The 14049-nt window shown below is 42.2% G+C and overlaps 1 protein-coding gene across 1 annotated transcript in view; it reads left to right on the top strand.

Moving 5' to 3' along the window:
* Window positions 1-14049, top strand: part of CSMD1 (CUB and Sushi multiple domains 1) — a 2078553-nt gene that overhangs the window by 2029575 nt on the left and 34929 nt on the right. Inside the window, exons 55-57 of the mRNA XM_040243208.1 lie at window positions 937-1125; window positions 8380-8553; window positions 9286-9468. Coding sequence (XP_040099142.1) covers window positions 937-1125; window positions 8380-8553; window positions 9286-9468 — 546 coding nt within the window. The remainder of the gene's footprint in view (window positions 1-936; window positions 1126-8379; window positions 8554-9285; window positions 9469-14049) is intronic.

Below are 14049 nucleotides of genomic sequence, written 5' to 3'. Positions count from 1 at the left end.
TGCACCTGTGGCGGCTGGTCCCCTTCCCGACGCCAGCAGGTGCTCAAGCTCGGAGAACACGTTCCCTGTCCCTGCGGTTTCTACAGGGGAAGACCTCAAACCAGGGGTCACCTTATTTTACATTCTATTAAGTGTTGATGGAAGGCTTCTCAGGTGGTGCTAGTGGTAAAGAACCTGTCTGCCAATGGAGGAGACATAAGAGATGTGGGTTCAGTCCAGTATTCTTGCCTGGGAAATCCCTGGATGGAGGAGGCTGGCAGGCTAAAGTCCATGGGGTTCACAAAGAGTTAGACATGATTGAGGCGATTTAGCACAGACATTTAACAGAAATCACTGCAGGCACATATTGGCGCATTAATACATGTTGATGGGGGTAGGGGGTAGAATTAATTTGTGTGTCCCAGGCTGTCCTAAACCTCACACTCAACATACAAAGATTTTAACTTCAGCCATTTCTACTTTAACATTTTCATAATGTAAAAATATAAACAGGAAAACTAATTTTATACTTTACATTGAAGAAGCTTATTATTAGGAAGCAGTTAAAAGCTATCAGCCTCATGTTAAAATTGCTGTAGAAGCCAGTATGTTGCTTGATATTTTTTTGAAGCCTAGTGACCCAGAGCAGGAAGTGGAGCTCGTCAAGGCTGCAGGAGTTCACACTAAGCCTTGGCTGTGAGGTTGTCATCTTACAAACTTCCCAAAACCACGAAGAGGAGTTCACCTTCTCTGCAGTCTGTTTCATTTATAAATGTTGTTGTTGTTGTTTAGTCAGCCATGTCTGACTCTTTGTGACCCCCTGGACTGCAGCGCACTGGGCTCCTCTGTCCCCCTGGGATTTCTCAGCTGAGAACACTGGAGTGGGTTGCCATCCTCCCCTCCAGGGTTGTAACTAGAGCTGCGTGTAAACTATGTGTGATGTGCTTCCCTCCACAGTGGTGAACTGCTCCGACCCAGGCTTGGTGGAAAATGCTGTTCGTCACGAGCACCAGAACCTCGCCGGGGGTTTTGAGTATGGAGTGACTGTTGTATATCAGTGCAAGAGGGGCTTCTACCTGCTGGGATCTTCTGCCCTCACCTGCATGGCGAACGGCCTGTGGGATCGCTCTCTGCCCAAGTGTCTGGGTGAGTGGGGTCGTCTGGCCTTCAAAGAACACTGCCAACACAACATATGTAGTTTTTTTTTTTTAATACTATTCAAAAAGGTATTGATTTTTTATTCTCTCCTCCTGACCTCATCACAAATCTTATTAGTTTTTATGATATCTTTAAGAAGGCAAGGGACTCAGTCAGCTCCGCCTGGACCCTGCTGTCCCTGTGTCCACTTGTCAGTGCTCGTTTCCTGCTTCAGCCGGGCAGGCGGGCAGATCCTCTGGTTCACCCAGGCGCCAGCAGCCTCCAGACTGTACCTCTCACAACACGCTGCCTCCCTGGGGACCCAGGTTCAGAGATACTGCAAACGGCTATAGTATGGAGTCTCCGTCTATGGACCCAGTATCTGTGGCCAGAAGTGTGGAACACTCTGGGGGCCTCATTTGTCTCATCACCACTTCTGGGACAGTCCAGTGTGAGCCTGATAAAGAAGATGGCACCCTGATTGGCGCTTCCTCGTGACCCTTAGGTTTAACCAAGAGGAAGAGCGGGGTGCTCCTCTGGGCAGACAGAACTACAGGTCACAGCTCTGGCTTCCCAGAAAACGTTATTAACAGTATGCAGATGAGCAAGGACATTTTCTTTTTCACCCCAGGAGTTACCTTATACTTTCTTTCCCTTGAAATAGCATATTATCCTTGAGTTCAGAGAGAATTATCTTGTGTCTTTTTAAAACAGAGTCTGAAAATGAAGGAAAGGGAGTCACTGTCTTGGTCTTTTAAAAATCAGAAACAAAACCATTCTTAAAATCAATATCTTTTTAGTATTCATTTTTCATGCATACAGAAAATGAGAAATGACAATTACATTATAAATTGAAATACTGAAAAAAGGTGACAGTTCATTTTAGCCCTCATGATTACAGCATTTTTGGTATATTTGCAGAGTGGACTGGTGCTGGAGACTTTTCCTGCAAGTCAAGGTCCCTCAAAGCCCTTTGAATCTGCCTGGAAACCTGTGTCAAATTCTAAGTGTTACAATACAGTTAATTCTTATGGAGAAAGAGAACGATGACTTTCAAAAACAAATGTACAAGCTAATATGACAAAAACAAACAAACAAACAAACAACTATAAATGTGTTACAATTCTCATCAAATGTTGTGTGCTCTGGTTTTCTGTGCCTTCACACATGGGAACTTTTCAGAGAAATTAGTTTTATTTTCTCCCCAGAGATTTGCCTAGCCTCTTCCCCAGCCTCCCTAAGACTTCCATTAGTGGCTGTGATGTTGCCCCTGTGCCCTAGACCTCCAGGAGCCAGCTTTTCACTGATCTCACTTTCCAAATCGGTGAGTTCCCACCGCTGTCATCATTAACCACTGGAGTTATGGGAACTTGGGAACACATGCTCTCCAAGGATCGCTTTTTTACCACAGACTCTGTAGTGTCTCGCCACCCTCTCTATTTGTGATGTTGTATGGTTCACTGATTTTTTTTTTTCTCTTTTATTTCACCTGGAACTGATCATTCACCAACCATGTCACTGATTCTGCTCTAGTTAGCTTCTTTTTAGGACTCTAGATAAACTCCTGTTCTCTGATGAGTGGATATCAGGATGAGAGAGTGTCAGGGGAGGGCGAATGTGACTCAGGGGGCACTGGGGCCTTTCTGAAACCTGCCTCACTGGTCGGTGTCGCTCTGCGGTTGCTGATGACAATGCAATCTCTCTTGGATGTAAAATCAGCTCCCTTTGGATCATTTCTGGCACCCTCAGTCCAGTTAATAGCTTACAGTGAATGATGTTGAATTCGTGATCTCCGAAGAAGAAGATTTAGCTTTGAAACCAGGGACTAGGCTTGATCACTCAGGAGAGTTTGTATAGCAGAGTTTTATTAAAGTATGAAAAGGGACAGAGAATGCCTCAGAAGGGGGACAGAGAGTGCCCCACTTACTAGTCTTAGGAAAGGGAGTTATATACTTTTTAAATTGGTTATTACAATAAGTCAAAAACATGTTTCAAGTTTGTAAAGATCTTACTAGACCCACTCCCACAATTTACATTTTAAGATAACAAGATTAGTCAGGAGGTTTTCAGGAAGGAGAAAGTGTCCTCAAGCACAATACATTATTGTTACATAATCCTGAGTATAGCATTTAAACTGAGTTATTTGTTGTATAACCATCAGGCTTAAAGAAAAACACATTTTCTTTTATATGACTAAGACTATGCAATGTAGAAGGAAAAAAAAAAAAAAGATATTTGTCCTTTCCTCCTCCTTGAGAATTCCATACCCCTCTCTCCTCCTCGGGAACCCGGAACGTCTTATCAAGTTGCCTCTCATTCCTCCCTTTTCTTTTAGGAGAGTTATGTTGCCAAGGGAAAGGGGCATTGTTTTCATTTCATAACTACTTCCTGCTGTTGAGAGGCATTGTCCCTAAATTGTTGAGGCAACATATTCTCCTAACCCTCATATTGAGGGTCTCAGATCCCGGGGCCCCAAGTAATAGTTGAAGGAGGGCATGGCACTTATAGGAGGCTGGACAATCGTCTGTAACTTAAAAACTCAGACAGTTAGAAACAAACCCCATTATACAGGTCTAGATATAAGGAAAATAGTCATTAAACCAAGTTAAAACATAATCAAAAGTAAAAGTCACGTTACATCCATAGTTACATCGGTCATTCTTAGGCTTGTTGGATGTCATTGCAGTGTTAAGGAAAGTCCTTTCCTTGATGAGGAGAAGCACACCCTGTTGAGCCTTCAATTGATGAGCAGGAGAGTGCTCCACAGACCCAGTAATTAGACGAATTGTGGAATGCAGCGTAGAAATGAGCCCAGGAAAAGAAGGCATTGTCTTGAGGGTCAAACAGCAGACTCAGGACTTTTGGAGTCAGCAGAAGTAAGCCCACATATATTCTCAGGCCCATCTCGGTTCCCAGCTCAAACAGTGGCTTGTTTGACTCAAAGGCTGGGTCAGGAGTTAACTTCCTGGTAAAGTCTGTTGAAAAGCTAAAAGCTGAGTCACATAGTTAATTCTAAGGCTTCCAGATCTATGACAATATCTGTGCACAAAAAAATCTGTCACAGAGACACTCCGTTCTTCTTAGGAGCAGCTCAAGCCCTCTTTAAAGCTATGGGTAAAACTTTAAACCAACAGTCTTGTGTTTCCTGAGTTACCTTATGCAGATGCCTCAATAATGTCATTAGCCTTTTAAACTTTTTCTGAAAATTGGGGTCTCCAGGAACAGTGTAAGTGATATTCTATTCTTAGAGCTTGTGACACCCCTTGAGTTATAGCAGCTTTAAAGAGGGAGCCATTCTTGCTCTGAACTTTAGAGTTTAAGATCCCACTTACATCATGAGAAGTCAGTACAGTAAGATTTTGTCCATTAGTAAACTTATGAGCTTTAGTCATTGGCAAAACAAAAGTAGCAATTACCCTTAAGCAATGTGGCCATAGCCTTTTTTCAGTAACAAACAAAATAAACTCTGATCCTGTGGGCAAGCTCAAAGCAGGAGCCTTCAAGAGAGAAGTTTGAAGGGCCTTAAAAGCCTTTTGAGTCTCTGGAGGACCAAACCAGCTTGTTGGTTTGTGCCTGCTGAGTTTCAGTTAAAAGTTTATATAAAGGCCCAGCAAGTTCCCCATAACCCAGACTCCAAATGCATCAATAGCCTGAAATGCCCAAGAATCCTCTCAATTGTCTTAATGTCATAGGTAGAAGATTATTTAATAGAGGTTTAACTCTAGAAAGCAACCTTTAAATCAGTGACTGAAATATATTTGGCTCGTTCAGGAACTTCAGAAAATAAGGTATAAGGATCAGGCACTTATTATTTATATATCTTAAATTAGTCTCTGTTTATCATTTGACATTTTTACATCCAAAATAGCAGTGTTGTATGGACTATTACAGAGAATTGATAGCCCCTGTTCCTTTAAATGTTCAATGATGGGTTTTAACCCTTCCTTAACCTCAGGCTTGAGTGGATACTGCTTTTGATATGGAAATAGGTGAGGGTCTTTGAGCTTTATAACTACAGGAACAGCATTTTGTGCTAGACCCACAGTTTTTCCATCAGCCCACACTTTAGGATTTACGTTTTGTTCAGTTAAAAAGAATAGATTCCATATTTATAAAAACAGAGACTGGACCTTGTTCAGTATATCCCTCCCGAGAAGGGGTGAGGGAGACTCCCAGCACAATTAGAAACTCGAGAAAATAGCACAGAGCCCCAGCTGCAGCTTAAAGGATGACTGACATAACAGCGTTTGGCTCTCCTGACAGTCGCATTACAGTAGTGGATCAGGAGGAAAGCGGACGGGGGCTTCCGTGAGCACAGAGAAAGTTGCCCCAGGGTCCAAAGGAAAATCTACTGATTGGCCCCCACAGTTACTAATACCCGGGGTTCCTCAGGTATAATTAGGAAGGGGGCTTGCTTGGGGACCCCCAGGCACCTTCAGTCCCGATTGTCTTGAGAGTCCGACCTCTGGGACCTATACCTCGGAGGGCAGTCTCTCCTCCAGTGTGGTCCTTTGCGGACCAGACACAGACTGGGGGTGGCTTAGATGCCTGGGGGCAATCCTGCTTGAGATGCGCCCTCCTTCCCACAGTAATAACAAGTCCGTCCCTTTTCACCTGGGTCCCTCTGGGCATTTTTCCTCAAGCTGTTTCAAATCAGGTTTAACAGCCACTGTTGGGGCTTCAGTCTTTGTCCCGGTTCTTTTTTCTTCCTATTTTCTTCCTCATATTTCCTACCATAATATACTCTCTGAGCCAGCTGCAAGTTTTTCTAAAGACTGATTTGGTCCAGGCGCCTGTTTTTGTAGCTTACAGCAGATATCTAGAGCTGACTGAGTGAGAAATCTATCTTTTAAGATAATTTCTCCCTCTGTACTTTCAAGGTCAACATCAGTTTTCATTCCAATCCCAAAGAAAGGCAATGCCAAAGAGTGTTCAAACTACCACACAATTGCACTCATCTCACACGCAAGCAAAGTAATACTCAAAATTCTCCAAGCCAGGTTTTAACAATACGTGAACTATGAACTTCCAGATCTTCAAGCTGGTTTTAGAAAAGGCAGAGGAACCAGAAATCAAACTGTCAACATCTGCTGGATCATCAGAAAAGCAAGAGAGTTCCAGAAAAACATCTATTTCTGCTTTATTGACTATGCCAAAGCCTTTGACTGGATCAAAGTAAACTGTGGAAAATTCTGAAAGTGATGGGAATACCAGACCACCTGACCTGCCTCTTGAGAAACCCGTATACAGGTCAGGAGGCAGCAGTTGGAACTGGACATAGAACAACAGACTGCTCCAAATAGGAAAAGGAGTACGTCAAGGCTGTGTATTGTCACCATGCTTATTTAACCTATATGCAGAACACATCATGAGAAACGCTGGGCTGCATGAAGCACAAGCTGAAATCAAGATTGCCGGGAGAAATAGCAATAACCTCAGATATGCAGATGACACCACCCTTACGGCAGAAAGCAAAGAGGAACTAAAGAGCCTCTTGAAGGTGAAAGAGGAGAGTGAAAAAGCTGACTTAAAACTCAACATTCAAAAATCCAAGATCATGGCATTCAGGCCAATTACTTCATGGCAAATAGAAGGGGAAACAATGGAAACAGTGACAGACTATTTTCTTGGGCTTCAGAATCATTGCAGATGGTGACTGCAGCCCTGTAATTAAAAGACACTTGCTCCTTGGAAGAAAAGCTATGACCAATCTAGACAGCATATTAAAAAGCAGAGATGTTACTTTGCCGACAAAGGTCTGTCTAGTCAAGGCTATGGTTTTTCCAGTAGTCATGTATGGATGTGAGATTTGGACCATAAAGAAAGCTGAGCACTGAAGAAGTGATGCTTTTGAACTGTGGTGTTGGAGAAGACTCTTGAGAGTTCCTTGGACTGCAAGAAGATCCAACCAGTCCATCCTAAAGGAAATCAGTCCTGAATATTCACTGGAAGGACTGATGTTGAAGCTGAAACTCCAGTACTTTGGCCACCTTATGCAAAGAACTGATTCACTGGAAAAGACCCTGATGCTGGGAAAGATTGAAGGTGGGAGGAGAAGGGGACGGCAGAGGATGAGATGGTTGGATGGCATCACCAACTCAATGGATGAGTTGGTGATGGACAAGGAGGCCTGGCATGCTGCAGTCCATGGGGTCACAAAGAGTTGGACATGACTGAGTGACTGAACTGAACTGAGCTGATTGAGTTTAAACTTAGTTTTTTTGTTGTGTAATCATCAGTTCCTGGCTTTAAGAAAAAACGTTTTATGTGACTAAGAAATCCTTTCCTCCTCCTTGAGAATTCCAAACCCCTCTCTCCTCTTCGAGAGACCCAGACCCCTCTCTCCTCCTCGGGAACCCCAAACCTCTTATCAACCTGCCTAGGAATTGACTGTCTCACAGTTAGCTATTTGATCATGTATATTATTTTTTAGTGGTTAACCCTAAAAATTTTGGACTTTACAAATAGAGAGATAGAAGACTTTACCATCCTGTGGTATTCTAGATTTTTTCCTTTTTGAGGAGTAATTACAATCAGATGATGGGCCTCATTTGGTATAAAGAAATGAATGGAATACTTGGGTTAAAAATTAATCAGTAATTTATTATTACTTTTTAACTTAAGCATTTTATTTTTATTAAAGTAAAAAATTTAATAGAGGATATATATATATATATATATATATATATAGCTGATTCACTTTGTTGTACGGCAAAAACTAACATAATATTATAAAGCAACTAGACCCCCAATTTAAATGTACTTAAGACAAATAATAACAAGGAAAATTTGTTAGAATGGTCTCTCTAGGCATATGATCTGGAAGAGGGAGCAGATTTGACTGAGTTTTGTCCCCATGCAAAGCATACTAACTGAAGAAATAATGGTGATAGCTTTGCGGATATGTGGCAGTCTCTACCATTTTGTATGAACACTGCTTACTTAGTATACAGCTAAGGGCAGATGGAAAAATTTAGGTAGATGAATTTCTTTTTCAAAATATCAATGTCAATTTCTACCTTCAGCAAAGCTACCTTAATAAAAAAACAAACAAACAAAAAGCTTCACTGACAGACCCTTTCCTGGTCTTCAGTAATGTGTGAGGGAGGGTCGTCTGGAAGTTGATGCCCCTCATCCACAGGGTACCAGGGATGTGTTTTTGTTAATAGGCGGTGATCATATGAGTCTCTGAAGTACAGTGACCAACACAGAGCAGCTTAACAGGAACAATGTACTTATTGATTATTTTCTCTTCTTCTTAAGTGATATCGTGTGGACACCCCGGCGTCCCTGCCAACGCCATACTCACAGGAGACCTGTTCACGTACGGGGCCGTGGTCCACTACTCGTGCCGAGGGAGCCGCAGTCTCGTGGGTGACAGCAGCAGAGCCTGCCAGGAGGACAGTCACTGGAGCGGAGCCCTGCCCCACTGCACAGGTGGGCTGGTGCGGGCAGTCACCCACCGCGCGGACACAGACTGGCGGCGCCCGTCTCCAAAGTGGTTACTAACCCATTCCAGCCGAGCACACCCCTGGGACACATCGCCGGCGTCTGCGGCTTCTTCTCTTTGAATGAATGCCTGTCCCAGCACGGTTTCTCCTGCTGGAGCCCCAGGAGCCTCCCATCCCTGACTAGGAAGCCTGCTTGCCTTGACTCAGCTTGCCCTCCCTTTTCTCTCCTTCTGGTTCCTCTCAGTTCTTCCACGTCTTTCCTATCTCCACCATCAACAATCACATCGGTCCTGTTTGGAAAAGAAATCATCTTAATTCTTCCATGAATGTTTCATAATAACTCAGTGGATCACACCTCTTATTTGATTCTTTTATTCCCAACACACCTTCCCCCATCTCCTTGTGGGCGTCCTCAGCAGCATCTCCAGTGAGCAACTCCTGCACTCACTGTCCCCAGTGCTTTGTTTCTTCCAAAGAATATCAGTTATTGTCACTACCATATTTTAATAAACTATTTTGATTTTAGTTACATATAAACAGTTTCTTAGAGTCTTCTACTTTTGTGCTGTAATAAAGAAAACCCTTCTCACAGGATTTCCAGAATGTTATATGATTGTGACCACGTTTGATACACATTTACATAAAGTTTTATTCTCTTTAAATATAACAACTCTGTTTTAAACAGCATCGTCTACTGCCATGTGTTTGTGTTCTGCAGGAAATAACCCTGGATTTTGCGGTGATCCCGGGACCCCAGCCCATGGGTCTCGGCTTGGAGAGGAGTTTAAGGCCAAGAGCCTCCTGCGCTTCTCCTGTGAAATGGGCTACCAGCTGCGGGGCTCAGCCGAGCGGACGTGTCTGCTCAATGGGTCCTGGTCAGGACTGCAGCCCGTGTGCGAGGGTGAGTGGGTCCCAGCCTGAGAGTCAGAGCTGCAGGTGGAAACCAGGTAGCTCACTCTGAAATGACCAGTGATGTTCTGCAACATCTTACAGGTTATGCTGTTTCTACAGTTAACCTGTTTTCCCCCAAACATAAGAGAATCATCAGGAAGTCTTCTCCTGGTGACCGTCTCTGTGTGGCACTCAGTGTGTTATGGCTGGTGGGAATGAGAATGCAGGTGAAGGTGCTGTGAGCAGGGCAGGTCCTGACGGGGGCTCCCTGCTGCAGGAAGTCATTCCGTTCACACATTATTTCATCTATTGGTGGCCCTTGTCTTAGTTTCTTGAAAACTTAAACAGTGAAAAAAGTAAGCAGTTTGAGAGTAAGTCATGTTTTCCATAGAAATCTCACTCTGTTGCTAGGGTACTACACTATGAGTTCTTTCCCAACAAAATATAAGTGAATTCACTTATTCGAATAGGAGAGCTTAACTAAATTATACTTTATGATGTACTTATCCCAGACTATGCAAAGTAAAGTTGCTCAGTCGTGTCCAACTCTTTGCAATCCCATGGACTGTAGTCTATCAGGCTTCTCGTCCAAGGGATTTTCCAGGCAAGAGTACTGCAGTGGGTTGCCATTTCCTTCTCTGGGGATCTTCCTGACCCAGGGATCGAACCCAGGTCTCCTGCATTGCAGGCAGACACTTTAACCTCTGAGCCACCAGGGAAGCCCTATGTTTCCACCAGGGAAGACTATGCAAATTGCTTTTTAAATAGCATTTAGTTTAGCAAAATGGTATCATCACTGACTCACTGGACATGAGTTTGAGCAAACTTCAGGAGACAGTGAAGGACAGGGAAGCCTGGCATGCTGAAGACACAACTTAGCTACTGAATAACAGTTTAGCAAAAGTCAGAAATTCAAACAGTTCCTATAAAATCCTTTTAAACTTTTTGCTTAAAATCTGTATATAAAAAGAAGTTACTAAAATGGTTCAATACTAAAAATATTTATAAAAAATGCAGTGGTCCACAAAATTGGCTACTTCCAAATTGTACTGTACAGAAATCATTGGAAGTCAGGTGAGTGATAGTTCAGTTACACTCAGGAAAACCACAAATGATGTCTCAGAGTAAAGGACTAACCCCCTTCCTGCTTCCACATACACACTTAACAACTCTTAAAGCTGTGGAGAATGTATTGCTTTCTGTTTTTTCTTACTTGCTGACATAGGTCCATATCTTTGGGGCACATATTATATTCTGTAGAAAATGGGATTATCAGTAACTTTTCCATTGCCACAAAGGTTATCCATGACCTATGTACTCAATCCCTTGATTAAGGCTATGCCCCTCCTGATGGGTTTACCTTCTCTGAATCTGTTTTCCAAAAAATTAGATGTTGATGGGCATTTCAATAAATTTTGAAAAGAGGTTCATGAATTACAAAATAAAACATCTGAAAAATTCTTAAGCATCAAAGAACTTAACTTTCTAATACATTTTCATCACTTTAAATCACGTTTTCTTTTGTTACTATCTAGTCTTTGAATCACAGGCTCACTGACATAGCTTTCCAAATGGCTATATCTTACCAAGTTGTGTAAATGTAACCACATCTTTGGGATAACTCCTAATTCTCTTTCCCAGGAGATTATGATAAAGTTGTCATTTATTGAGGTAATGGACATGTGATTAAAGTGATGATAATGAAAATAAAAATACCAATATGACTGCCTCTATACAAGATGGTAGCATTTTGCACTTAGTATGGCCTCCCAGGTGGCTCAGTGGTTAAGAATCCGCCTGCCAGTGCTGAAGACGCCGGAGACACAGGTTCAGTCCCTGACTCGGGAAGATCCCCTGGAGGAGGAAATGGCACCCCACTCCTGTATTCTTGCCTGGAGAATCCCGTGGACACAGGAGCCTGGTGGGCTACAGTCCATGGGGTTGCAGAGTCAGCCATGACTGAGCACACAGGTACTCGTACAACAGGGAGCAGTTATCTTCCTTATCCATTTCACAGTGAAGACACTACATGTTGGTAACTTGAACTGATCATTCACATTGACTTATCTTGTCTGAGCAGAGATTAAAACCTACAACTATTTAACTCAGTTTAACAGCAATCATCCTAATACAGCATGCTAAGGGAGCAATATTGATGCCAGTGAACAGTAATGTGCGTTTGGAATAAGTATGGTGCTATTTTCTTACAAACTGAGGAGAAGACAATGATATTTTTTGAAAAGGAGGCACATTAAATAAATGTACTTTTAAAAAGGTGTCTTTATAAAGAAATTTTAACTTGTAACTTTCAAAATATCTCATTTTCCCTCTAACAACCCTAAATTTAGTTTCTTATTTTGCCTAAGTGTCAGTCTTTTTATGTCTCACCACATCAGGACCTTGATTTAAAAACAGTTATGTTGACCCTCTTTTCTGATCTCCACTTTCATAGGCGTGATCATCAGTGAAAGCGACCCTGTCAGGAAAAAAAAAAAGTTAAACATGAATTTGATAGTATCAAATAGTATCATATCAAATTCAATAGTATCATATCATATAGTATCATATCATATCAAATAGTATCATATCAAATTCAATAGTATATCAAATTCAATATTAGAGGGGACTGTATAAACATTAGGGTGTCATTATTATGAGGGATATTCCTTTATTGACAATATATTTGTCTATATATTAAGTTGAATATATTTCAACAGTCACCTGCTTTATTTTAGGATTAGTGTCTCACAGGTCACTTTTGAAAATTGCTACATAGTTTTTAATAGCAGATATGACTGGAATAAAACAGTGATATGGGTATCTTTTGTTACAAGTTGAATCAGTATAATTCTTTGCTGTTTCAGTTCATACTCATGAACAATAACTGTGCATAGGAAGCAATGGATCAGTTTGTGCAATGGAGTGATAGTCTTAAATAGGCCAACAGCTTGGATTTTTGCAGTGAAATTTTAATTTCTGTCACAGCCGTCAAAGCACTCTGAGCTTTAGAGAGTGTTAGATATCGTCTGCCTCATGATTGGTAAACATATCTCATCTCAGATGTCAACCAATAAACCATTGAACAATCTGTGTTAGAAGGGATTGTAACCCAGACTCATCAGGGAAGAGGGTTATAACTGGTTAGTTTATATCTGATGTAGATAAGTGAAAGTGTTAGTTGCTCAGTTGTGTCTGACTCTTTGTGACCCTATGGACCATCGCCCACCAGGCTCCTCTGTTCATGGAATTCTCCAGGCAAGAATTCTAGAGTGGGTAGCCATTCTCTTCTCCGGGGGATCTTCCCAACCTAGGGATCAAACCTGCATCTCCTACATGGCAGGCAGCTTCTTTACCATCTGAGCAACCAGGGAAGCATAGGTACACGTATAAAAGCACCAGCAATATACTCTTTATTTGTCAAACAAGATCTAGTACAAATAAGATCTGAGAGTATGTGAATTTTTTAACATAAGATGATAGGCAATTCCATAAAACTTCTATTATAATGGACTTTATTTTGCAATGTGTTTTCTTCCATTTTTTAAAGGAGAGTATGTCTTTGTTCATAGGCTAGATTTGAAAGTGGAACATCTAAATAGGCCAGAATATTTGCAAATATTTTCGTCATTATGAGAAAAGGGACTCATGATACATTCTTCTTATTAGAATTCACATCCTTTGTATGTCTGTCTGTTGTGCATTATTGTGGGAGGATTAAGAAGGAAAAATAACCATCTTTATGGTAAATAGGTTCAATGAAAAAAAGGCAAAATCCTGTAATGGATTGAGATCACATTGATACACCCCCAGCAGCTGCTGAGTTTCCTTGTGTGCTGAGGAAGGAACGTACCTGATAGGTACTCAGGGTGTAGACTTGTCACACTGCCCATCTTAGCTGAAGTCTTCATGCCTATATACAGCATTGTGGTCATTTATAGAGATTTAAGGTGCGGCCATTCCAAAGCCAATTGAGGTCTAGAACTTTTATGGGCTTCCCAGTGGCTCAGAACTGGCCTGCCAGTGCAAGAGGTGAAAGAAACTCAGGTTCTATCCTTGGGTGGAGAAGATCCCCTGGGCAGGGAATGGCAATCCACTACAGTATTTTCACCTGGAAAGTCCCTTGGACAGAGAGAGCCTGGCAGGCTACAGTCCATGGGGTCACAAAGAGTCAGACAGGACTGAGCACAAATACAGAGCTTTCATAGACGGGAGGAGGGCGCTACCTGCAGAAACAGCCCAGACAGCTCTGACAGGCATCTGCAGGTGGGTCGTCAGTGGTCTCACCAGCGCCGTTTGGCTGGTTAAGTACAGCCAGTCTTCAGTTCCAGGATCGGTTTGCTCCCATCTCCTGGAGGCCAGTCCTCAGACTTGTGGCAGCCTGTGTCACGGCTACAGCCTGGTCATCATGCAGTTAACTTCTCCACCTGGTGGGGGTTTCTGTTTCTACAAAAGAGCTCACAGGACATGGCTCAGTTTTATCTATGGCCCTGGAGGAGGAACTATTAAAGGTCCTTGACTAAATGACTAAACTATTTTTATTTTGTCTTGTTGGACTGCTTTCTTTGGTTCGGCACTTTCTCACTTCTCTGAT

This window comes from Oryx dammah, unplaced genomic scaffold (genome assembly GCF_014754425.2).
Source record: "Oryx dammah isolate SB20612 unplaced genomic scaffold, SCBI_Odam_1.1 HiC_scaffold_7, whole genome shotgun sequence".
NCBI classification, from domain to species: domain Eukaryota; kingdom Metazoa; phylum Chordata; class Mammalia; order Artiodactyla; family Bovidae; genus Oryx; species Oryx dammah.
This window is presented reverse-complemented; position numbering and strand designations above follow the sequence as displayed.